General features: G+C 43.8%; 1 protein-coding gene across 2 annotated transcripts in view; it reads right to left on the bottom strand.

Moving 5' to 3' along the window:
• Window positions 1-27,260, bottom strand: part of KATNAL2 (katanin catalytic subunit A1 like 2) — an 88,538-nt gene that overhangs the window by 23,431 nt on the left and 37,847 nt on the right. Inside the window, exons 2-10 of one of the 2 annotated variants that reach the window (XM_030867868.2) lie at window positions 16,433-16,599; window positions 15,081-15,123; window positions 11,250-11,367; window positions 10,033-10,131; window positions 7,780-7,878; window positions 7,493-7,570; window positions 4,531-4,629; window positions 2,080-2,143; window positions 1,763-1,881 (exon numbers count right to left, since the gene is read on the bottom strand). In XM_030867868.2, the coding sequence (XP_030723728.1) occupies window positions 1,763-1,881; window positions 2,080-2,143; window positions 4,531-4,629; window positions 7,493-7,570; window positions 7,780-7,878; window positions 10,033-10,131; window positions 11,250-11,367; window positions 15,081-15,123; window positions 16,433-16,505 (792 nt within the window). In that variant the 5' untranslated portion in view covers window positions 16,506-16,599. Of the gene's footprint in view, window positions 1-1,762; window positions 1,882-2,079; window positions 2,144-4,530; window positions 4,630-7,492; window positions 7,571-7,779; window positions 7,879-10,032; window positions 10,132-11,249; window positions 11,368-15,080; window positions 15,124-16,432; window positions 16,600-27,260 lie in introns of those variants that run through there. The other variant, XM_060310553.1, reaches the window with a different exon arrangement.

The raw sequence follows: 27,260 nt of genomic DNA, 5'->3' as shown, positions 1-27,260 counted from the left end.
GTCCCTGAAAGGCTACTTTTTAAATGTATGGTAAAGGAAGGGGAAAAAATTGGGGGCGGAATCATTTCCTAACTCTTAGAAGTCTAGCAAAACAATACTGAAGCAGAGGAAAACTTGAGTTAAATAAAATGCTCACACAGAATGGAGCATTCTAGTTAAATGACTTTTCTGGCTATTCAACATTAAACAAGAAAGTCCATTTAGTTTAAATCTTTGTTAGGAATATTCATTAGGGCTTCCCTGGTGGCGCAGTGGTTGAGAGTCCGCCTGCTGATACAGGGGACACGGGTTCGTGCCCCCGTCCGGGAAGATCCCACATTCCGCGGAGTGGCTGGGCCCGTGAGCCGTGGCCACTGGGCCTGCGTGTCCAGAGCCTGTGCTCCGCAGCGGGAGAGGCCACAGCAGTGAGAGGCCCGCATACCGCAAAAACAAAACAAAACAAAAAAAAAACCCAGAATATTCATTAAACATCTGAATTTCTTCTTTGCCTGGGGGAGTCTTGTCCAGGGAATCTTCCTCCGAGCACCTTGCAGTGTTTTGTGCTCATAGTTCAAAACACCACTTTTCATAACAGGAGATGAATCTAAACTGATTCTGGGGGCACCTTGTAAGTTTTGTTGTTCCTCATCACGCAGAAATGGAATGTTAAAGAGAAAAGTCTTCAGGCTGATAAGAATTCTAGTTTGTTGGATTTAAGCTAATGGAAATCTAGCTAACTAGAATCACATGGAACCCATAAATTTAGGAGCAGCTAAAATTAAACCCTGTCTGGCACTGAGTTAGACTCAAGATGAAGAACAATGAAATAGAAGATGTCAACATAGATTTCCATGAATTACAATCTGGTAGGGGTGATAAGAATTTATAAAAACTTACACATTTGAAGTAACTTGAGAACAATCACAAAGTAATAAGTAATAGGTTATTTTAGGTAAATCAATCCTTTAAAAATATTTTATTATCACTTCCAAATAAGCCACAATATTTTGAAAATAAGTCTATCCAAAGTAATGTAATTTAAGCATAATATTTTAGAGTAATTTCTTTTCAGGAAATATATCATATTTATCCACTTTGTATTGATTACTTATCAGTCATCCTACAGAGTGCAATAGTTTAACAGGATTTCTAAGCAGGACCTAACTTACACTGAGGCATAAATCAAAAAACAAGTGTTCTCATAAGGTGACTGGAAGATATAGTAAAATTTTATAATATAAAATATACCATATACTATGAATGAGATATTGTAAAGATGGAAACAATCTCTGAAGGGAAGAAAAAAATCCCTACAGGCTATGGGCTCTGCAAAGGAAAGTTGCTCAGAGAACCTGAAAGAATAATTAAGTTTTAAGTTTCTTGATTCTTCCTTAGAGTATCTAGTATAGGGACTAGCATACCATAGTAGCCTCTCAATAAATGTTAACTAAATATACTGCACATGCTTAATAATAAATGCTTCTTGAATGAAGAAATAATAGACCACTTCAGAGACAATTTTTTCCAGCTTCTATTCCCAAGTCGCATGAATTGCAAAAGGGCTGTTGGTCAAATTCCCAAAGGAAGGGAGATCATGTTTGATGATAGGGGCATGACTGATAGCCACACATAGTAGTCAATCTACCTCCCAGGTTTTTGGTAATTAAGATCCAGGATAAATTTGAACATACAAATCACTTAAAACAAATAAGATATAACCTCATTTTGTACCACGGTATTTTGCCAGAACTTATTCTAAAAAACCAAAATCAAGAATCCCTACCCGAACAAGCTTTTCTGAATCCCCTCTCCATTTGCTTACGATGGTAGATGCAGAAATATTAAAGAAGGTTGTTTTGCATTCCGTAGCCACAGCTTTGGCCAGCAAAGTCTTTCCTGTACCTAGAATCACATGTGGGTAAAATATATGAGCGGCCCTCGAGCTCCATTCCTCTGCCTGCAGACAGAAGGCAGTCACACAAGCAAAACAGGAGGTGGTTACTCAGCAAGCACTGCCCCAGCCCTGAAGTAAGGACAGATGGGGCAACTCGTCCTCTGCACACACGCTTTATACCAAGGCCAAAACAGAAAGCCCTTTACCTGGAGGTCCGTAGAGCAGCAGTCCTTTCCAGGGGGAAAGGATTCCTGTAAACAGCTGTGGGTACTATGGGAGCAAGGAACAAGGATGAGGTTTAGTATCGGTACGTCAGCCTGCGCGCCCTGAGCTCAGGCAAGCTAGGGGAGCTAGGGTGAAACACATGCAACTCTGCGTCAAGCCCTCCTTTTTTTTTTTTTTTTTCCGGTACGCGGGCCTCTCACTGTTGCGGCCTCTTCCGTTGCGGAGCACAGGCTCCAGACGCGCAGGCTCAGCAGCCATGGCTCACGGGCCCAGCCGCTCCGCGGCATGTGGGATCTTCCCGGACCAGGGCATGAACCCATGTCCCCTGCATTGGCAGGCGGACTCTCAACCACTGTGCCACCAGGGAAGCCCAGGCCTTCCTTTTTTTAAGGCTGGCTTTTTCCTTCCCTCTCTCTCTCTCTCCCTCCCTCCCTCTCTCTCTCTCTCTCTCTCTCTCTCTCTCCTCTCTCTCTCTCTCTCTCTCTCTCTCTCTCTCTATATATATATATATGTATCTTACTTATCCCAATTTTACCTTCACACTTGATAGGATGCATGGCTTAATTTTTGTCACTTTTTAAAAGAGCAGTTATTTTAAGGAGAAGAAAGGCATATGTAGGTACTTTTCTCTCCGTTTCAATAGTCATTTCTCACATGCATAACATCATTTCCCCCAGAGTCCGACATATATGCAGAGCATCTGGCAATCTTTTGAATGTTGTGAAGCAGGTATGCTCTTTAAGATACATACTAGAACCAACATACAAAAGTGTATGTGAATAAAGCTCAAAGCTATGGTGAAGCCTGATTTGGAAGTTGCAAACATTCAGTGCAGAATACATTATGAGACACTGACTCCAAACAGGACATGCGTGGACTTTCAGTGAGTCTCTCCCATTAGTTCAAACTCAAGCCATCTGGAGTTGATAGAGAACCAAGGAGAAGGAAAAATAATAGTAAAATTATAACTAGCTATTAGTTTCTTGCTGATGCTAATGTCAAAATGTTGACATCATGTGGAACTTCTAATACCATGGAGATAACAGATAACCAGAGTCTGATTGGGCAGTTCTATTCTTTCGTACAAGAAGTCTTGTACAATAGAGCCACTCAGAGGAAACAGGGAATAAATACATTTCTACTAATTCTGAACACCAGTATATTTCTTACCCCCATGTCTGAACACAGGAAGGAAGAAAGGGAAGACAGTCCAAATTTACTGATTTTGTCCCATTCAAAAAGAAGCATCCAAAAATCAGGGGCTGCAAGGGCGCAGTGGTAAGAATAAATAGGTTATTCAATAAAGTAAATCTGTAATCCTAACTGCAGGAGATTACAAAAAATGGCCACAAATTATTTGCAGCTCCTTCCACCAAGAGGGAGAGGATATCTGTCTATCGCTTGAATCTGGATTTTGCCTTGTGAATTTGGCCAGTGGGACATTAGCAAATAGAAGAAGAGACTTGAAAATAGAGACGAGCAAATATACGGAATATGAGAAGAGACACGGGAAAGGCTCACGGATTGGGTCCTGCCCTTTCTTGCTTCTGTCTGGGAACTCTCTGCACCGTGTGAGCAAGACTTGGGCTCTCCTGCCAGAGGACGAGAGGCAGAGAGAGGCCTCAGCTGCCTGGTGATCCCAGCTTTCACAGCTTTTCCAGCCACCCCAGATGCCCCAGACGTGTGAGTGAGCCCAACCAACATCACGTGGAAAAGAGCCAAGCTGGCCCAGCTAAGCCCAGCCCAAAGAGCCCACCCACAGAATTGCAAACAAATAAATGATTGTCATTCTAAGGCACTAAGTGTTGGGGTGGTCTGCTATACAGCAAAAGCCATGTGGTACACTGACCTTCTCATCACCACTGTTGTAAACCAAACATGAAGAGTCTTGTTTTTCTATTTTTCTTCCTATTTAGTGAGCCACTCTGCACAAAACTTTGTCAGGAATAAGCTGAGCACAGCCCTATGGCTCTATTGGCCAGTGCCCTGGAAGGGGCTGTCTAGTCTTTACAACCAGCTGAAAGCAAAGCCCCCAATGATGGGGGTGTTGGGGGCAGGGGGAAGATCTATGCAAACAAAGTCAGATGCTCTCTCTTATGGCAGGTATTTCTACTCTAAATATTTTTAGGGAGGCAGGCTGATTTGAACCTATAGTAACTGACAAATCATATATACTATAGAGTCTTAGATCTTAAATTACCTCTTAGAGCAGACACCTGCCTTCACCCAATATGTAACATGATTTCAAATTGCCTAGAATGGACTGAGCCTTGGTGCTCCAGTGTTGACAAAATATTGTGACACAGGCAAAAAGTTAATTTGTGGACAGAAAAGCACCCTGTCATTCTCTTCCTGATGGGTATATGACATATAGCTTGTCCAATGGATAATGAACAGAAATATCTCCCAAGAGGCTTCCTTCCCATCCTTACCCTTATAGGATACACAACAGCTTCTTTGACTAACTGCTTGGCTGCATCGAGTCCAATAATGTCACTCCACTTTATGTTTGGATTATGGAGATAAATGTCCTGCAATGCACATTTGATCATTTTGTTAAAACTAATGTTCTCCTCCACAGCTGTAATAAACATTGGAGCAGCAGAATACCTGACTTACAATAGGACATAAAGTGCCTGTGATAAACACTTTTCATATTAGATACATGTGTATATATACACATTGTAATCTGAGGCTAGTTCACCAAAGGGATGTCATGAAAATATTCAGTGATATTCCCTGAAGAAGACATTGCTGATATAATATGGTACTTTTAGGGTAAAAAAAAAAAAAAATCTTCTAATGAGGGACTATACCTGTCTTCGGTCAATAGCAAACCATGCTGATTTACAACCGTAATCAAAGAAGCTACAGAATATGCCTACAAATTACATTAGCTTTTACTCTGAAACATAGTTCCTAGCCGTTGCCTGCCCTCTCTCTTACTCCTTGATCTCGAAAACACTTTCGTAATTTGCGGCCTAAAAGAGATAACGCTCCTCTGAAACCAATTTCTCTTTTTCCCTAGTGATCGCTCCCTACTTCCATCAGGAGCAATTGCTTCTACAAAATCCAAGGAAGCCAACAACCAAGCGAAAGTCTTCCCCTCACATAGCAGAGCCCTGCAGCAACCACTGAGGGTAATCAATTAAGGTAGCTTTTACTGATACTAATTTACAGTTTCCAAACTTCAATTTCGCTAGATGATCAGAACAGTCACTCAGGGGCCTTTCTCAGTAGGAGCTGTTTTGGGCAAGCTGAATGTCTAGAGTGTTACGGCCAAAAACAAAACAAAACAAAACAAAAAACCCACCTCTTTTCCAAAGTCATTCTGAGTGACTACAGAACAATCTGGAAACTACTTTTATATTTATTTAATTTTTAAATAAATAATACATGCACATGGTTCAAAAATATACAAACATATTTTAAAAATTCTGGTGAGATGTTATACCTCTACTTCTGTCCCCCATCCTCCCAGTTCCCTTCACCAGAAGTGACAAATTTTATTAGAGAAACTATTTATGCAGGTGATTTTCATGGTGTATGATGTATGTATGACCCATTCCTGGGTGAGCTGACAAAGGTCTCAGTCTTCCAAAATCTTGGGAGAACCACCCTGTCTTTAAAGGACCACCCACTCATTCTTATTACCACACTTTCTTAGGAAAAGCTTGGCGCACAGTGGGGATTCAACTACCCTGGAGTTCAAGGCATCCATAGATAATAGCAGTATTCCTTGCCTTCTTCTAGAGTTGACATTGAATTCCACGTGGTACTGTTTAAGTTCCCAGTAGGAAGTCCCTCCTTATATCAATCAAAAGTTCTCAAGACTCAGCAGGACTGCCTCAGGAGGTGGTGAGCTTCCATCCCTGTCAGCATTCAAGCAGGGTCTGCACGACTGCCTCCCACTGTACTGTGGGAAGGGTTCCAAATGGAATCTTTTCAGGCCACTTCTACTCTACTTTATTATCACTAGTCCTGGTATCCTTTTGCAAAAACACTAACAAGACTATTGATTTGGGGGTATAAAAATATTTTTCTCTGCTCTCTTATGCATCCTAATTACCACAGCCTGGCTCAATCCCTCATCCTCTCACTGGCAATAACTTCAGAGCTGGTCTTCCTATCTCCATGTCTTTGATAGCCTTCCACACTGTCGTCAGAACAAGCTGTCTAAAAGTACATTTGATTGCCCCATTCTCCTGATGGACGACTTTCGAAGATTCCCAGTCTCCCACAGACTGACTCCAGCCCTGGGTCCTGTTCGCAGCACCCTTACATGCAGGAACCCTGGCCTCTCTCTCCAGCCCATCTCCCACCATTCCTTGCGTCCCAGGTGGCTCCTGAGAAGCACTGCACAAGTGCTACAATTTCACAGGTCTGCACCTCTGCCCAGAACGCCTCCCCCCACCCTCTTCTACTCTTTTTTCACGTGGCTGTTTCCTGTGTATCTTCTTCCCTAACACTTTCCCCACTCCTTGGCGCAACAATACCCATCCGTTATGCTCCCAAAGTGCACCTTGCCCGTGGGACGAGAAACCCTTATGGGCAAGGACTGTGTTGAGTCGTTCACCTTTGTGTTTCCAGCCACCAGCACATGGCTGACACATCAGAGGCGTGCAGGGGACAAATGCTGGGCTGAAAGGAGACCTGGCAGACCTTAATGACCTCAGAGCAGATGTAAAGTTCTTGCATCATTTTAAACATCTCTCTGAGCCTGTCTAGGTTTCAGTCTTTCATTAAATACAAGATCACTGGAAATCAGAAAAACCTCCTATAACTCAGGAATCTATTCTATTCCCAAGGAACTTGCCCAAAGTCACACAGCTAGAAAGAGGAGGATCTAGGAATCAAATCCAGGTCAACCTGTTCCACAGCCTGTGTCGTTAACCATTAGACTTCACTGTCTTTAGGTCCTGGAGGCCAATCTTGAAAAATCAGTAGTTTGGATGGTAAGATCCTTCCTACTGATCTGTTTCTTCATGAAAATTTCCAATTAGGAAATCAGACTCCCAACATCTCTATTTCTAGGCTTCGACTGTTTAAACAAGACGCAGACGTGCTCTTTCCTTCTCGGAGAGGCTTTCTTTCCTTAAGCCTTGGCTCGGCTCTACACCCTTTCACCTGTCCCTTCCACTCTAAGTCTTTTTCTCTTTGGGTTTTCTTGGCCTCTATAGTGAGATGGTGGGCTTTTTATATTGTAATTTTACGATTCTATAATTTATTCATCATGCATTATTGTGCCTCTAAACAATATGAGTGCCTTTGCAAGTGGGGGCACTTTATAAATAAATGATTATATTTATTGTTATTAATAAAAGCAGCAGCCCACAATGCTCCAGGAGCCCCAATCCGCCTCCGTAAATTTGTGAATTGAATATCAGATCTTACCCGGCTCACCACGGCTGCCAATTCTCGCATCTCACTGTTCATGCCAATAAATGCACTCAGAGGTTTCAACAATCGTTCCTGACAATAGGAATAGAAAGCCTAACGTTACAATATTACTTCATCACTTGGGAAGAAAAACAGGGCACGGATCTCCAGGACACAAATGGTGGCAGGTTGCTATGAACTTTGACTTGATCTCAAGGTTTCTCTGGACTCAAAATTATATTCCCGAAGTTCATCTGGATTTTGGCAGTTTGTAAGATGAATGTCCCGTCTTAGCCACTTACTGAAGGGTCTGGGTTGCAGTCGAAGCTATTCAAGCCAAGTTTGCTGGTTGCTCCTTTTATGGCATCTGTGAGCAGCCCTCGGAAGTCAATGATTTGGCCCTGAAAGGGAGTAACAGTTATTGAAACGGCTATTAAAACATGAGGGGAGACTAACCTTAATAGCTCAGTTTCATTAAATTAAGACACATTTATGTGCCTTGGTATGTAGTGCAAACTTAAAGCCTCAAAAAGAAACTGCACTAATAATGAACAAGATGATTTCATCACGTTGGGGCACTCTAGGAAAAAGAAACAAGTTATAAAGAAATTCTTCAGAATGGAGTTGGTTTGGATAAAATTCCCAAGCATTTGTCAGTTCCTGACACACCATCTGCTTCCTACATGTCTACTTCCCCTGTATTGTCTCATCCTTTTTAAACATTCCATGCAGGAAGACTTCACTGGCACAAGAATATTGATAGCTCCTAGTTATGGACTACACTGTACATTTACCACTCAGGAGACTGCCTGGCATAAAACAGGTGTGCAAGGTACTTGTGAGGATTATTTCCAATCCTTCTAACACTTCTGCTAGTCGGGAATGGCATCCTAGTTTCACAGATGTGGAGGTAAGGCCAGAGAAGGTAAATGATCTGCCCAGGGCCACACAGCTAACAAGTTACTTAAGACCAGGATTCAAACCCAGATATCTGTCTCCCCTACCCATACTCCTTCTGTCTCCCCTAGAGGCAGAATGAAAAAGCAAGGATGCCTGTAAAAAATAAAAGACAGTAACAGTAGCCAACATTTACTGAGTGCTTATTATGTGCTGGGTGTAAGACTAAGGCACTCCCTTCATTATGACCTTGGAAGTGGGCACTATGATTATTTCCATTTCACAGATGAGAGAAATGAGCCTTGGAGAGATTAAACAACTTGCCCAAGATTCACAGCCAGGAAGGTCTGACCTGGGCTTTGAACCTAGGCAGGCTGACTCCAAAGCTAGTGCCTTTGGAAACAGCACATCTACAAAATTTGCACGGGGGCCTGGGAATCATGAAGCTAGGGGCTCTGAGATGGTGATGAAAGACCCATTTTGGAGATAGGCCCCTGACCATATGCCCTCATTCAGCTTATGAAATGCTAGGGAGAAAACCGTCCACAGTTTACCCTGAGGACATTTCTGCTGCAAAGAGAATTTATAGCCAGATTCTTTCAAAGGTTAAGTGCTGGGTTAAATAGCCCCTTCCTTGACCTGATCAGAAACATCCATTCACATTAACATGAGATGTTCATGAGAGCAGCATTGCTGGGCACACAAGTGACCAAAAACGTGACATAGGTAGTGACGGTGAGCAGGGAAGTATTTCTCCATGGGCAGCAGTGATTCGAATGTGTCACCTCCAGGAATCACCCATATAATCGAGGGCCTAAAAGGAGCCAGTTCTGGCCCATGAAGCGGCTCCCCTTGATTTCAGGGAGATAGATGCTCCCAGTTCCCCTCCAGACACACACACCCAGAGTTTGGTCTGCCTGAGAAGAACTGGCCAGAGGTAAGTCAGCAGTCCCGTACGATCGAAGAAAGAAAGATGACTCAATGATATTCAACCCTGAAAAGTTATAATCAAGAGAAACACGTTGGTGTCGATGCTGCTTTTTATTTCCACGTGACCCACTTTTACCTACCTTTGGCCTACAACTACCCAATATGGGTCCTTTCTGTTTGAGAGACTGTTATTTACGAATCAGGACGTGAGGTTCATTAGGAAAGGGATAAATATCTATTGAGGACAAGATCAGCCTTATATCAACTGAGGTTTCCTGGTTCACATGAAATTACATTCAAGCCTGGAGCCACATCTCCAAGGAGAAAGGAACACTGCTAGTCAACTCCTACTGACAGGGCAGAAAAGAATGAGTGCGAGGCCACAACTCCTTAGGTATCGCAGAGCACTTTGTTACTGTCATCACAGAATTTTTAAGCTGAAAGGAACCTTAGAAGCCATCTCTTCCAAACCCAGCAATTTACAAATGGGAAACTGAGCCCCTTGGAGATGGGGCCGTTCATTCAAGTCCATCCACCCAGGAGGGGGATCCAGACCAGCACCTCAGGGTCTCATCCGCAGCCAGTCCCTTGCCAATTCACCCCACAGCCAACCTTTGATCATCACATATTACTTTTCCTCTTTGACAAATATAACACTTAGAATTTTTCATTTTCAAAAAGAAAAGGGAATTCCTCCATTTAGTGTTCAGTTCATGAGTCCCACTTACTTTTGGTGGGTGGATGTTTTCTTCTCCACTGCCTTTGTTGATTCCAGATATACTTAAGCCAAAGTCAGCACTCTCCTTATGAGTGTGATTGACAAGCTCCTGGAGAAAGAGGAAGACAGTGAGAAGTCAGCTGCGGAAAGCAACTTCGAGATGCTGGCTGCAGCTGCCCGTCCCGTCGTCCCACACCATTCTGCAAACGGGGACTCCCACGTGTGATTCAACCTCTTCTGTGCAGACCCAACAAGATGAATAAACTCTGCCTGTGCCAGGAAGGAGGAGCTGTCCCAGGAAGCCATGGGCTCTGAGAGCACAAGCAGTGGAGGAAATGGTTGGGCCTCCACCCATGCCCACTCACTGGCCTGTCTTTTCTCCTCGGACCAGAGGTATTTGTGGGCAGGGGCGGCTGAGTTTGGAGATGCAACATAGTCGACAGTTAGCCAGCCTCCTGTGGGATTCATCCTGCCCCCCTTCACCTCCCCTCCCCCTGAGCCAGTTTGCAATGGCCAGGACCACACAACCTCCTTGCAGGTGAGAGATGCCTTTTGACCAACTGAGTTTTGTGATGATGCCTTTCTATCCCACCAGACCGCTTTGACATGCATTCTTTCATTCCTCTTCACCATTTCCATTAGTTCTCTTTCCTTTGAAACCTGGTATGTTTTGTCCTAAACCAGAAGGTTCTTGGCAAGGATTTCACCCGCCTGCTGGGCTCTCTCCTCTTGCTACCCATCTCTTTCCCCAGAAAGTCCAGTGTGGAGGTCTGGGGTGGTGACCCACCATGTGCGCCTTGGAGAAACCCAGCAGGAGACTGTGAGGCCCAGCCACACCCAAGACTACACTGGCCTACACTTCGGACCCCAGGGACACGCTTCAGGACAGGTAGAGCTGGCACCTACGGTTTCCTCAAGCGGGAGGATTGTGCTTCGTGAGGACCAGGCCCTCCTGCTCTGACTGGGCCTAGGACTCACCCCTCAAGGCCTGTCACCCAGGACTCAGACCAACGGAAAGCTTGTGGGGAGGAAGGAGTCCTCCTTCCAAGTGAAGAAACGTTAGGAAGCCCGGGGATCTGCCCGTCCTTTTAACCCAGTGTGCTGGAAGAAAATCTACAATTTAACAAAATCAAATTGTGCTCAATAAACAAATAAATGTGACTTTTTTCTTGGGGCTGTTTCTCAGCCACCTGCAATTTTACCAACGTCAAGTAAAGCCGGCCCGACCTCTTTAGGATGCTCCCTGTGGAGGGGCTTGGCGCCCCCTGGCTTCCCCACCATGGTTTTGGACCGTGGCCTCTGCTGGCTGATCTTGGGAAGATTTTGACAACTGTCGCTCGTCACTCTAGAGGAGGGAACAAAGACCATGGTGGAAGTCCTTTTAACTGAATTTGAGGCAGCTAAACACCTTGCATAGTGCATTTAAAGAGAGTTCTGGAAAGATCTGCAGATGCAAGTCTGTCTGCACCGTCCTCCCACTCTGCCCAGCCCGGCCCTGTCCCTCTTCAGTCTATCCAGGTTCCTCCAAGACTGGGCTAGAGGGTCCACTTCCTCCTGGAGGTCCCCGACACCCTCTCTTCATTTCCCCTTCACACCACGTGGCTTCTACAGATAGCTTTCTATCCCTAAGAACACACTGCTCTACAAGCATTCCTCCGATGTTTCTTCCCACCTTCCTTTAACAACAGTACTCAGACCAGGGGAAGGGTGCGGGGCAGGAAGGGGTCCTCCTGCTGAAATTAAGAAACGTTAGGAAGTCCTGGGCATCTGTCCGTCGTCTCAATCCATCGTGCTGGGTGCACCCTGCCTACTGCCTTTCAAGCCGCGCACAGCCAGCATCAAAAGTGGCTTGTGGAAGGGAGGCAAAGTTCCCTCATCTCTGCTGTCACAGATCATTCACACTTGCAGAACAAATTTTCACCAAATATTGTTCACTTGAGGCAAAATGAACTGATGGGGCTGGAAGTCCCAGTGGTAGCTAACTCTGGTGGAGACGGGGAGCCTTGCCTGCAAGGAGGCCCGCCCCGGGGGTGGGACTTGTGGTGGTTCAAATAGTATGCATGCATTTGACTGTGTTTATGTCATACATCAATTCAAAGGTAAAATAAACCTGTCATTATGTCCGCATAAGTAGACATGGAATATTTTCAGGTAGGCGACGATATCCAGAGAGAGGCAGGGTGTGCTCGCGGGGCAGAACATGAGCTCCCCCACGGAAAGTTGTTTGGTTCTCGTCCCTCACGTGAGGAGCGTTTACAGGACGTTCGCTATAAGTATTTCTCCCCATGTTCTAAGTGGTCTCACAGAGCTGCTATTTCAACCTCATTTTTTTGTAGGAAAGAAAAAGTTGCTGGTGTCTAATATAAACGCGTAGGTATTTGGCCAGCAAGATCGCCTACGCCAATACCACACCAGTGTCCGCTGGTGGTGATCCCAGTGTTGGGCCCTCTGGGGTGAGTGTCATAAGACGTGGACAACTGGCGGTTTCTCAGGGCATTTGTCTTTCATCTGTAACCAAGGAACAAGAATGTCTGTCCCTTAGGCATTTTGCTGGCACAAAAATCAACCATCTATGAAATGAGTGCCAAGCATTGTACAAGTACAAACCCTATGAGTAGCATTGGTTTAAATGAAGTAAGGAGACATATATATATACACACATACACACATATACATATATATACGTGATATATATATAAAACGTGCCTAAACATCCTTGTGAGGCTGGCGAAGAACGGGGAGTCATTTTCCCACTTTGATTTCCCATTGGAGGTTAACTGATTCACAGATTTGCTTTGACATGACCAAAGACATGTGCACTAATGTACAAGCAATGCAATTCATTTCCAATCAGCTCTAAGGATTGTAAAATTCTTCTGGATATGAAACCAAATTCACCCTGCTTTAACTTTAGTCACCAGTCCTTGGTGTGCCCTATGGAATTTTGCAAAGAAGGCCTAATCTCTCTTTAGAAAGTGAAGACTGCCACCGTGTTGTTCTAGGTGCCCACCCCCACCCCAAGTCTTCTGTTCTTCAAGCTAAACACCTCCAGTTGCTCCAAGCACTCCTAAGGTTACCTGGCTCCCAGAGTCGTCCTCATCCTGGTCATCTTCCCTTTGTCCACTGTCATCTGACTGGAATAGAGCCACTTCCTACTTTTTGGACGCTGTGTTTCTATTGATGAGGCCCGAGACCACATTAGCAATCACAGCGTACTGTCGACTCACACTGCATCTTCTGTCACTCAGATTTCTAGGTCTCAGATTTTGTAATAATGGAGCTATTTGTTGTGAATCTTTGATTAGATCTTAAACATTATTTCATTACAGTTCATCTTGCTATTTTGGACCCGTCTCCTAATTTGTCCAGATCTTTTGGCATCCTAATTCTGTCATTCGTCACACAAGGTAACCTTTCCTCCTTTGGGTCATCTGCAAATCTGTAAAGTCGGAGCTTGCTCTCTGGTGTGAGATGCAGGAATTAGGAAAAAGCACTTTCATTTGTTAATAACCAGTCTCATGACACAACCTCTCACTTCAATAACTATTTTAAGTAGAAAATTATACACAAACACCATGCATCACTTTTCTAGTTATACTTCCTGACGCCAACCATTTGCCATCCAACCTCGATGGTTGCCATGTACAAACAGCTACCCAGAGAGGGGCTGAAGAAGCCCCCAGCTGTCCGATGCCACCATGCTCCAGCCCTAAAGGGAGGCAAAGGGCTCCAGGGACATTCACTCACAGAACGTTCTGCCAGGTAAGGAATGCTGAGGAAGTTCCAGACATGAATGTGTGGCTGAAAAGCAATCAGAATCCAAATGCGCTCCAAAGCTGCCTCTTAAAATGCTGCTCACTGTTTCTGTTCCCAAGTAGTTATCATTTATTACCAGAGTCTGACTAGCTTTATGGAAACCATAAATAAAAGAAGAACACTTTGGTCAAAACAGTAAACCTGTTCCTAAAGAATCGCACAAAGCAAAGGGAGCCTCAGGCTGAGTATCACAGTGAGTATCATCAGGAAGCAGGCTCGGGCTCCAGGGCTCTTCTATAAGCGATGTCAAACACCTTCGCTCATAAAAGGTGAGGTGCTCAGTCCCTTCCTTCTTAGGCTGCAGACAAGGGACTGCAGTCACAGAGCAGAGCCCAGTGGGATTCGCGGAATTCACAACACTTCTTGATGGCCTAATGAGTTGCTTATTATGATCACAATCTAAGTTTACTCCTTTCAATTGCATTCTAAGATTTTAAAAAATGTTGTTCACTGCCTGAGTGGTTGTGTGGCCCCTGCCGGAAGCCCACTTCCACCTTCCCCTGAGGTCTGGGCTTTATTGTAATACCACAGGCCTTGATGCCCCAAAGCTGTGCCGTCCGGGGCATTTCTGAACAGGCTCCGACGACAGGGGTGTGGTCTGGAGTGAAGAGAGGAATGGGATGGACACTGAGGCAAGACTGGGGGCCTGTGTCAACCCAGGATGGTCAAGAGACAGAGGGGCTCTAATCAGATACCCCAAGTGCCAGATGAGATTTGGATTTGAGAAGCTGGAGAAAGAAATATAAGGTGAGCATGAGAAAAGGAGAGGAAAAGATAGATCTGATTCCCTTCAGACAGTCAGGACATGTGATCTGGAGTGCACAAAGAAATGACAGGTACGACATGAAAAGGGAAAATTATATTTCTTGGGTGCTTACTATGTGGCAGGAACTCACTATGTGTCAGGCTCCTGCTCCAAGCTTGTAAGTGGCAGAGCTGGGAGCTGAACATGGGTCTTTTAATCTCTGAGGTCCATACTTTTCATACCACCCAGCCTACCTAGAAAGACAGAGCATCAGTGGACACAATTCTTTGTGGTAAAACCAGAGAACCAACAGACATTGGTCCATGTCCTGAACATCTGTAACATGAGGGGAACCCGTGGCTGGGTCCACCAAGGTCACAGGACCAGTCTGGTATTGCTGGTAGGCAGACATGGAGCTGCACTACAGAATCTTCTGGAAACAGATCCCACAAATTCCTAGAGTTGAGTTGGTCAAGATGAATTACCATTTACTTTACCTTCTGGTCTTCCCTCCACTTCTTTGTGGTAAATTATTTTCTGCTGTGGCAAAACAAATATTGGGAGGAAAAGGAAAGATTTAATTTTTAAGAGAAAGCGATTTTTCAGGTATGTTTTTCCTTTTACATTGTTCTTAAAATTTGTGCTACATCCATAAACTCTAAGCTATTCTCATCCAGAGAGGAGTGGAATTACCTACCGGCGAAGAGACAGAAGCCCATGCTTCCCAAGCATTTCCACACAAGGACCCCAAAGACCTCAGATATTAAACATGTTGGAGAACACAGACTCAGTGGCACCTCCAATGTGGGCTAGCTTTATAGTTACCATTTTATTAAGTTTTCATAAACTTGACACCATTTTGCTGTGGTCCCTGGGACACCAGGATGATTGCATGAGCCTGGCAGGGAACACTTACCAGTCTATTCTGCCTGTTTACCTTAAAAAAAAAAGACATTGTGTCCAATATCCCAGGAGAGTGTGGTTCCAAGCTAGAACTAGCATTCTAGATATCAGATCATGTCAGTAACAGTCCTGGTGGCCCAGTGGTTAGGAGTCAGTGCATTTTCTGCCAAAACCCAGATCCAACAAGCAGCCAAGGATGTGGAGCTTTGAACCCTGCATTGGAAGGGAGCTCAGATAAAACACCACCCTCTCAGAACACCTCCAGCTCTGAGATTCAGTGCTGGCTAATTTTAATTGATATTCCTCTTGGTTTCCTGGTCCCCACATGAAATGTTAAAGTCTGTGGCTTAACAAGCGCCTTGTAAACAGGACAATGATCTCCCTTGGTTTATAATTACTTTCCCCACTTACAGGCTTCTAAGTCAATGTCACTACAAAACACAGGACCCTAACTTTAGATCTTTCCTCCAGCCAGCCTCCTTGACTGTTAACCTATACTGGGTCTTTGCATTATATTGATCATTATCTGGATTGATGGCTTCCAAAAGCATTTCATTATCTATACATGAGCTATTAGCCTCACCAATACTCATTTTCATGTTATTTTCAAGATGGATAATAGGTCTTCCCAACAAGAAAAAAGTCTTCTGTCACTTATTGTCTTCCAACAGCTCTTTTCATCTCTAAAGAAATGAAAGTAATGCTGATCTTCTAAAAAGTACCTGTGACACACTGGGGTTTTGCTTTCACTGCCCTACATCATACAGTCCTCAAACAAATGCCAAAGTGACAAAAGGGACATCAATGTCCAGATGTCATGCTTAAATTGTCTGCACTGGATCTAAGAGAGGCTACACAATCCTTCTGGTCTATTCCTTCAGTGTAGGGTGGGGGACATCATCTATCTGGAAATAAAATGAGGAAGAAACACAAAACGTAAAGATACCTGTGTCTGATGCCTTTTTGACAATTTTGGGGTATTTCTGAAATTTTATAAAATAATAGCTCTCATATTCCATCAAAATAGTTTCAAGATCAACGTTGTCACAAACTTCAAAACGTCGTAACCCCAGTTTAGTTTCTTGCTCCAAAGCATTGGCTGCATCAATATATCTGGCCATTTCACAGAAGAAAGAAAAAATTAACTCTAGGTAAAAAGAATAAAGGCAAACAGGCATCATAAGTCCAAGGAGACTCAATACAAATAGTAAGCTTATATTAAAGAGTACATCAAATGAAAACTAGAATACATGGGGTTTGCCTATAGAGAAAGAAGCCCCACATAGGTTAAGTATATCCAAATATTGTCTTTCAAAACATTTTGTAAGTACTTAAAAGTCAAATAACTAAATCAACTAAAAAAATGTCTTGTAATTTACTTTTACTCATTTTTAGCCAAAGATGATTATTTGCCCAACTTGATTACTTCTTTATTTACCAGTACTCATTTTAGGTCACATTTGACAACTGATAAAACCCCAATTCAACCCCAACAGGCAAGATTTGCCATCACTGAGGCAACTCAAAAGAATATGTCATGTGCTCTAAAGGGAATTCCAAAAATATGTTGATCAATATCACCGAGGAAATTTAGTATAAGAAGACGTCATCTACTTGGATGTATTGTATTTCTGATAATTTCTTCATCAGTCACAGATTATACTACCAGGTGCCTCTGCATGCATGTAGTGTCATCACCATGGGTGTCTCACTCGTTTTTAACGTGGTCAGTTGTAAGGCCATCTGACTTAAGTGGTCTTAGCAATGAAGGCAAGCTCCTTGTCTCACAATCCTCTGAAAGTGGAAAAACTCTCTGGTTTTAATCTGAGTCCCTAACTTCTTTTAAAACCAAAAATTCTCTCCTGAAAAATGTGCAATATGCACATATTAGCATACAATTCCAGGAGCTCATCCAAGGGCCTCAGATTAAAAATTCTCATTGCAGTCAGAGTTCCTTCTCTTTTATTTCAAATCTGGCAAGGCAGACGAGAAAACTTTTTTTTATTATGCTTCCTTCCCTGTCCCAGATTCAGATCAGTTAGAAGACTGGACTTCCTTGAAAGAGGTTGCCGTGGCTATTTCCAATGACCTTGCTAATTTTAAAGAATTTGCAAACATCAATTGACTGTAGTCTGTCAGCTTCTATACTTATTAATGGCTCACCACGCTTCTACCCGATGTCTTAATCACCATTTTACAGAGAGAAAAACTAAATACATTTTTATTAATAATTTTTGTTTAGTATGATGTAATACCTGTTCATTTAAGAAAACACTAGAAAATACAGATGAGTCAAAAGAACATTCCACTACTCAGAGATAATGACTGTTAACATTTTCTCTCTTTCCAAACATTTTTTAAATGATTAAAAACACATATACTTACATATATGCACTTGTTTAAAAAAAAAAAAGATGGGAACCTACACTATAGATTGCTTGTATATATAAAGATTACTTTTATTGTCAGCAATATAAAGACTGCTGACATCACATTACATTCTGAACTCTTCCCAGGATCATAGGGGGTTTTTTTGTTCTTTTGGGGTCGAGTCTTTTTTTTTTTTTTAACATCTTTATTGGAGTATAACTGCTTTACAATGGTATGTTAGTTTCTGCTTTATAACAAAGTGAATCAGTTATACATATACATATATCCCCATATCTCTTCCCTCTTGCATCTCCCTCCCAATCATAGGGTTTTGACTTAAACAAAAATTATAAGACTACATGATGAGGGGCGGAGTCAAGATGGCGTATTAGGAGGATTTGGAATATCGCGTCTCCTCACAACTAGGGTACCTACCAGGCACCGGAGGGGGACCATGGACACCTAAGGGGACGGGAGGTACCCCCAGCGACCGGGTAGGACGTGGGTCGTGGGGGGAGTGCAGGGGGAGAAGTGGAGGCGGGACGGGAGTGGCGCCCGAGGGGCGGCTGGGGGAGGGGAAGGGATCCCACGCCCAAAGGGGGAAACTGGGGAACACTGGGAGGGCAGAGGATCCAAAGGGAGCGTGGCCAGGTTTCCCCTGCCCACTTAGGCCCTCAGGAACCTGCTGAGATCCCAGGCCTGATACTCTGCCCACCTAGGCCCCCTCCAGCCACGCGGGTCCTGAGGGAGTGGGAGGGAGGGAAGGGGGAGCAAAAGTAAAGGCCAGACCTCCAGGACCAGCATCCCTGAGGGGTGGCTGGGGGAGGGGAGGAGTTCCTACACCCAGCGGGACCCACCCACAGTTAGGGGTCCAGTGGCGACGGGAGAGACCCTGAGGGAGATGGTGGGGGAGGGGCATGAAGGAACGGAAGGGAACGGGTCCAGCACTTTCCCTGTCCACTTAGGCACCGGGAAGCCTGTTGGGCTCCCGGGCCTAATCCTCTGCCCTCGGAGCCTCCCTCCTGCTGTGCAGAGCCCGAGCCCCGCCCCTACACCCCCACCCAGGGCCCCACCTCTACACTCGGAGACCCCCTCCAGCGCACTGGGCCTAAACCCCACACACACACCCTCACCCAGGGCCCTACCTTCAAACTCCGGAACTCCACACTCCAGAGGCCCTCCTTTCTACATGCTGCCTCTCCCCTTCCGAGCAGGTCCTAAGCAGAGGCCCCGCCCCACGCTTGAACGTTGCCCCGCCTAGGCCCCACCCCCAAGGCCCCAACCCCAAGGCCTTTTCTGGCTGCATGGGTCCTGAGCCTAGGCCCCGCCCCATGTTCAAACCTCACCTCCCACCTGCCTAGGTCCCGCCCCACCCTAAACCCCACCCCTGCCTAAATTCCACCCTGCCTAAACTCTGCCCCCATAGCCAAGGCTCTTTATTTTCCTTTTTTCCTCTTTTAGATTGGGGTTCTGTTTTACCTTGTTGATTCATTGTTGTTGATTCTTTTATATTTTTATTTTTCCTAATAAATCTTTTATTTTCCTAATTTTCTTTTATTCTTTATACTTTGTTATTGTTCTCTCCTTCTGGCTTGTCTCCTCCACCCTTTTTATTTTCTTTTTTCTGTTGTGGTTTTATTTTACCTTGTTGTACTTGTTCCAATTATAGTTTTATTTTTCCTAATATATATTTTATGTGTCTAACGTTATTTTGTTTTTTATTCTTTGATATTGTACTGCTCCTTTTTTTCTTTCTTACTTTTTTTTTTCCATGCCGCGAAGCTTGCAGGATCTTGGTTCCCAGGCTGGTGGTTGGACCCAAGCTCCTGTGGTGGGAGCTCTGAGTCCAAACTGCTGGACTAACAGAGAACCTCAGACCCCAGGAAATATGAATCGGAGTGAGGCCTCCCAGAGGTCCTCATCTCAGCACCAAGACCCAGCTCTATCCAACTGAGTGCAAACTCCAGTGCTGGACATCTCAGGCCAAACAACCAGTAAGACAAGAATACAGCACTACCCAACAACAAAAACAAAAAACTGAAATGACAAAAAAATATGTTACAGACAGGGAGCAAGTTAAAAACCTACAAGACCAAATAAATGAAGACGAAATAGGCAAACTACCTGAAGAACAATTCAGAGTAATGATAGTATAGACGATGCAAAATCTCAGAAATGGAATGGAGAAAATACAAGAAACATTTAACAACGATCTAGAAGAACTAAACAGCAAACAAACAGTGAGGAACAACACAATTACTGAAATTAAAAATATTCTAGGGCTTCCCTGGTGGCACAGTGGTTAAGAATCCGCCTGCCAATGCAGGGGACATGGGTTCGGGCCCTGGTCCAGGAAGATCCCACATGCTGCGGAGCAACTGAGCCCGTGCACAACAACTACTGAGCCTGCGTTCTAGAGCCCGTGAGCCACAACTACTGAGCCCGTGCCACAACTACTGAGCCTGCGTGCCACAACTACTGAGCCTGCGTGCCACAACTACTGAACCTGCGCTCTAGAGCCCGTGCTCCACAACAAGAGAAGCCACCGCAATAAGATGCCCACACACTGCAACGAAGAGTAGCCCAGGCTCTCCGCAACTAGAGAAAGCCCACGCATAGCAAGGAACATCCAATGCAGCCAAAAATAAATAAATTAAATAAACAAATTAAAAATAAATACTATGGAAGGAATCAACAGCAGAATAACTGGGGCAGAAGAATGGATAAGTGAGCTGGAAGATAAAATGGTGGAAATAACTGCAAGGGAGCAGAATAAAGAAAAAAGAATGAAAACAATTGAGGACAGTCTCAGAGACCTCTGAGACAACATTAAAAGCACCAACATTCGAATTATAGGGGTCCCAGAAGAAGAGAAAAAGAAAGGGTCTGAGAAAATATTTTAAGAGATTATAGTCAAAAACTTTCCTAACAAGGGAAAGGAAATAGTCAATCAAGTCCAGGAAGCACAGAGAGTCCCATATAGGATAAACCCAAAAAGAAACACACCGAGACACATATTAACCAAACTATCAAAAATTAAATACAAAGAAAAAACACTCAAAGCAGCAAGGGAAGAGCAACAAAAAACATACAAGGGAATCTCCAGAAGGTTAACAGCTGATGTTTCAGCAGAAACTCTGCAAGCCAGAAGGGAGTGGCAGGACATATTTAAAGTGATGAAAGGGAAAAACCTACAACCAAGATTACTCTACCCAGCAATCTACAGATTTGATGCAATTCCTATCAAACTACCAATGGCATTTTTCACAGAAGTAGAACAAAAAATTTCACAATTTGTATGGAAACACAGAAGACCCCGAACAGCCAAAGCAATCTTGAGAAAGAAAAATGGAACTGGAGGAATCAGGCTCCCTGACTTCAGACTATACTACAAAGCCACAGTAATCAAGACAGTATGGTACTGGCACAAAAACAGAAAGATAGATCAATGGAACAGGATAGAAAGCCCAGAGATAAACCCAGGCACATATGGTCACCTTATCTTTGATAAAGGAGGCAAGAATATACAATGGAGAAAAGACAGCCTCTTCAATAAGTGGTGCTGGGAAAACTGGACAGCTACATGTAAAAGAATGAAATTATAACACTCCCTAACACCATACACAAAAATAAACTCAAAATGGATTAAGACCTAAATGTATGGCCAGACATTATAAAATTCTTAGAGCAAAACATAGGAGGAACACTCTATGACATAAATCACTGCAAGATTCTTTTTGACCCACCTCCTAGAGAAATGGAAATAAAAACAAAAATAAACAAATGGGACCTAATGAAACATAAAAGCTTTTGCACAGCAAAGGAAACTATAAACAAGATGAAAAGACAACCCTCAGAATGGGAGAAAATATTTGCAAATGAAGCAACTGACAGAGGATTACTCTCCAAAATATACAAGCAGTTCATGCAGCTCAATATCAAAAAAACAAACAACCCAATCCAAAAACGGGCAGAAAACCTAAATAGACATTTCTCCAAAGAAGACACGCAGATTGCCAACAAACACATGAAAGGATGCTCAACATCACTAATCATTAGAGAAATGCAAATCAAAACTACAATGAGGTATCACCTCACACCGGTCAGAATGGCCATCATCAAAAAATCTACAAACAATAAATTCTGGAGAGGGTGTGGAGAAAAGGGAACCCTCTTGCACTGTTGATGGGAATGTAAATTGATACATCCACTATGGAGAACACTATGGAGGTTCCTTAAAAAACTAAAAATAGAAGTACTATATGACCCAGCAATCCCACTACTGGGCATATACCCTGAGAAAACCATAGTTCAAAAAGAGTCATGTACCACAACATGCATTGCAGCACTACTTACAATAGCCAGAACATGGAAGCAAGCTAAGTGTCCATTGACAGATGAATGGATAAAGAAGATGTGACACATATATACAGTGGAATATTACTCAGCCATAAAAAGGAACGAAATTGAGTTATTTGTAGTGAGGTAGACAGACCTAGAGTCTGTCATACAGAGTGAAGTAAGTTGGAAAGAGAAAAACAAATACTGTATGGTAACACAGATATATGGAATCTAAAAAAAAAAAAGGTTCTGATGAACCTATTGGCAGGACAGGAATAAAGACACAGACGTAGAGAATGGACTTGAGGACACGGGGAGGGGGAAGGGTAAGCTGGGACGAAGTGAAAGAGTAACACTGACATATATACATTACTACATGTAAAATAGATAGCTAGTGGGAAACAGCTGCATAGCACAGGGAGATCAGCTCAGTGCTTTGTGACCACCTAGAGGGTGGGATAGGGAGGGTGGGAGGAAGACTCGAGAGGGAGGGGATATGGGGATATACCTATGCATTTGGCTGATTCACTTTGTTATACAGCAGAAACTAACACAACATTGTAAAGCAATTATACTCCAATAGAGATGTGTAAAAAAAAAGAATAGATGGCGGCAGGCCCCATATTTCCTAAATTAACTGATCAGGGGAACAGAAGTGCTTCTGTGTTCCTATTCCACTGTTTGGGTTTGAATGAGGTCTGAACTTAATAGGGTTGGCAGGAGGAACCACTGGAAATTCTTAACCAACAGAGTGACAGGACAAGACTTCAAAAAGAGGCATGAGCAGTAAAGAGAAAGACAGAGTAGGAGAGACAGGGAGGCTGTTAAGAGGGACTTAGGCCAGAGGAGATGCATGTGCAGACCTAGAAGAACCTGTAGCCATGACCCTCCACTGTCTGATCTCACTAACTCTCCCTCATGCATTTGAACTCCGCTCTTTCTGTTTCCCTAGTGGTTCCACTTACGCCCTGCCCCTTCTTTCTCTGTGCCCCTGCTTAGAATGTCCTTGTCCATCCCATCTGTCTATCCATATTCTACACATTTTTCAAGACCAGCTCACATCGCCTTCCCTACAAAGCTTTCCCTGATTGTTTATTCCAATCCACAATAATCTGTCCTCTTTGTGAATTCTCAGTTTTTCGTTAAAGGCAGGTCTACTTTTCTGAAACTGATATGTCCTTAAAAATACCTATAGTTTACTTTTCATCTTGATAATCCACTGGTGAGTCCCTTTCCCAGCAGGTCTCAGGAAAATGATCAACTCTAGTATAATTTTCATCGTTTCTAGATTCAAGAGGCCATCTTGTGGCAAAAAGGGTAAATGCATGCTTTGCAAATAGGAAACTCTTGAGGCCATAATAGCACCTGCAGGAGAAGGGAAATCTATCTGACTTTTGTCTTTTTGTTTTTACAGTTCTCCTTTCTGATACAGTTTCTGAAATACAGAATACATTACAATAAAAATCAAGAATTATCTGTGTAAACGACTGAGTCGCTTTCTAATTATTCTACCCATCTACCTGCTAGTAAGTTCTTTAATGGCTGTTCAAATAACATTTGCCAAACATCTATTAATACAATGCTCACAAGGTTGGGGTCTTGTAAGGTGAGTTCAGGTTTTAAAAGGGTCAATTAATCTATGAAGGCAGCATTTCTCAGAGTGTTCCATGGAAAACTAGTCCCTAAAGTTGGCCTGAGGAAAAAAAGGGTTCCTTGGCCAAATTGGTTTGCAAAGCCCTGAACACTGTGACTTTAGCACAGATATTCCCATTGCACATTAATAAGTCAGAGGATCTGAGAAGTCCTGAAATAAGAGAACCTGTTTAACCCGGTTTAACCCAATGTTTGCCAAGCTTACTTGACCATAAAGCTCTTTTAAAGTTACATCAATTGGGCTTCCCTGGTGGTGCAGTGGTTAAGAATCTGCCTGCCAACGCAGGGACACGGGTTTGAGCCCTGGTCCGGGAAGATCCCACATACCGTGGAGCAACTAAGCCTGTGCACCACAACTACTGAACCTGCGCTCTAGAGCCCGTGAGACACAACTAATGAGCCCGTGAGACACAACTACTGAGCCCGTGTGCCACAACTACTGAAGCCCACGCGCCTAGAGCCCGTGCTCTGCAACAAGAGAAGCCACCGCAATGAGAAGCCCACGTACCGCAACAAAGAGTAGCCTACACTCACTGCAACTAGAGAAAGTCCGTGCGCAGCAACAAAGACCCAACGCAGCCAAAAATAAATAAAATAAATAAATTTATAAAAAAATAAAATAAAGTTACATCAATTAACATTCTGCAGAACGATTGTTTCAGTGTTCCACGCACTTAGAAAACACTGCCCTGAGGTAAGTTAGCTCAGGGTTTTTTGAATGAAGCTGAGATTTTATCAGAAGATAACGTAAAATGTGCCAAACCCACATTCCCACTGCTTCAAGTCCTTTGCTGAACCAGGTTGGGTATTAAAAGAATAAAATCCAACTCCTACCTCCTCCATAGTAAAAATAGCAAAGACTCATATACGCTTACTTTGTGCCAGGCACTATTCTAAGCATGTCACATATTTAATCCTCATAATAATAACATCTGCATGACACTTAAATACTATCTTCCATTACTCCATTTTACAAGCAAGGTAACTGAGGAACAAAGAGGATAAGTAACTTGCCCGAGGTCGCTGGTTAGCCAAGAGTAGAGTGGGCATTTGAACCAAGGCAGGTTGGCTCCTGAGTCTGTGTTCTTACCCAGGAAGCCCCCCTACCACACCAACCCGCCAGCCCTTGTCTTAGAGCAAACACTCAGCTCCATGCTGCCCTTGGAATTGCTTTCCATGGATGGTGAACAGTGTGGAGCAACTTCAGGAACACTCTCATATTCCAGATGGGGGAAAAAAGGCACAGACAGGACCAAAGTCAGCCTTTCTCTACTCGGGCTCTCACTTCCACCCCCTTGCTGTGTGTGGACACAGAGATTTAGCAGTTGAGCATCACCTGATTGGCCTGCCTGCCAACCATGGGGGGTGGAGAGGGACTCATTTCTCTGGTCTGAGACTGGTGGTGATGTGGAAAGAATGAGCCATTTTCTCAATAAAATTTAAATCCCCAACACCAAAAAGAGAACTGTCTGATAAAACCGTTTCAAAGTAAGTGGACTGAGAAACGTTTTTGTGTTAAAGATGATACAATTCATCATATTTACCCTGAGAAAAGGGCCATTTCCAAAATTGTGATGTTAAGGTATTATGAAAAAGGCCACATTTTGTAATTGAAGATCTTACATGGTCAGTCCAGGGGAGAAAATAAATCAGATTACTCAATAACAAAGTTTGTTCAGAAGTGCAGTGTTATAATTGGTCACCAAAATGCAGTGCCTCTGAAATTTTGGCAAAAAAATTCAAATCCTTCAATGACTTAGATAATAAAAGAATGCTTAAGTACAGTTGCAGTGATTTCATTTTCTGACTTTAAAAAGCCATCACTTTTTTAAAAACTCATAAAATATGCCCCACACACATTCTGATTTTCCTGAGGTGACCCTCAAACAAAACTAAATCTTCCACACTGGAGCAGAGGAATTGGACCCTGAAGACTCTTGGGGTGAGACAGCCTCAAAAGCGCCCCCACCTAGCGCCAGGAGACTTCTGGTAAGTTCCTAGACTCCTCTGAGCCTCGATTTCTTCAAATGGGGACCCTAATACTACTTCCCTTAAAATTTAACAGAAAAAATTCCTCAAGGTCCCTAGAACGGTCATTCCCCTCAAGAAGGCACTAGACTCATTTAAAACAGCTGTTGCTGGCACGGCTCAAGAAACAAGGATCAACTCCTCACTCTCATCCCAGCTGCCTCCTACCCTCCCGCCCTCATCAGCTTTCCTTCCTACCTCAGCACTAGGGTTGCTAGATTCTCAAATGTTGCTTTTAGTTACGGTAGCTCTCCTAGTGCACTGATAGCTACCATGTTTATCAGAGGAAAAGATGCTCTTTCGAACTTTTGGGAAAATACAGCAGCTGGTTGGTTCCTCCCGCTCTAAGGCAGGGTTTCTCCGTCTTGGCGTGATTGACATTTGGGGCTGTCCTGCGCATATGAAGGACGTTTAGCAGCATCCTGGTCTCCTCCCACTAGATGCGAGTGTGCTGCCCGGGAGGTCTCCAGACATTGCCACATGTCCTCTGAGGGGTTCTCCAGGTTGAGAACCACTGCTCTGACTTGAAAGTTTTGAGCCCGAACCCTGAAACCTGAATATTTTCTTCCTGGCTGAAAACTGAAATGAAAGGAAACTCTAAAGAGTAGCCTTCGGATACTTGGTGGTCTCTCTCCCTCTCGCAACTCCCAGCATATCAGCAGCCTTCATGTAAGTGCTCGCACATGAGGTAGGTGGCCAAACTCAAATGATTCCAAATTTCCTCCCCCTGCCAGCTATAGAATGGGCATCGCACAGGAAAGAGATCTGAGCACAGGTCGTCCAGGGAAATGCAATACTTTTATTCCGAGAGAAGGAAAACTGAGAAGAAAGAATGTTATCTTTATGTACATTAGCCAGCAAGCAGTGGGACCCTGGAAGCCGTCTTTGAATGGCCTACACTATCTTCAAACCTGAATGGGACAGGGAAAGTATCCCATGAACTGGGTAGCTTTGTTAATGAAGTTTTCAAATGCATAACGTGAAAAATATCTAGGTAAATGAGACAATAAAAGTATGTGTCTTGGGGCTTCCCTGGTGGTGCAGTGGTTGAGAGTCCGCCTGCCGATGCAGGGGACATGAGTTTGTGCCCCGGTCCGGGAAGATCCCACATGCCGTGGAGCGGCTGGGCCCGTGAGCCATGGCCGCTGAGCCTGCGCGTCGGGAGCCTGTGCTCCGCAACGGGAGAGGCCACAACAGTGAGAGGCCCGCGTACAGCAAAAAAAAAAAAAAAAAAAAAAAAAAAAAGTATGTGTCTAGGTTGCTGTGGGTGGGCAGGGATAGGTAGCGCACAAGAGATTTTAGGGCAGGGAAGCTATTCTGTATGATACTACAATGGTGGATATGTGACTTTATGCCTTTGTCAAAACTCGTAGAACTGTACA

The sequence above is a fragment of the Globicephala melas genome, chromosome 13 (genome assembly GCF_963455315.2).
Source record: "Globicephala melas chromosome 13, mGloMel1.2, whole genome shotgun sequence".
NCBI classification, from domain to species: Eukaryota; Metazoa; Chordata; class Mammalia; order Artiodactyla; family Delphinidae; genus Globicephala; species Globicephala melas.
This window is presented reverse-complemented; position numbering and strand designations above follow the sequence as displayed.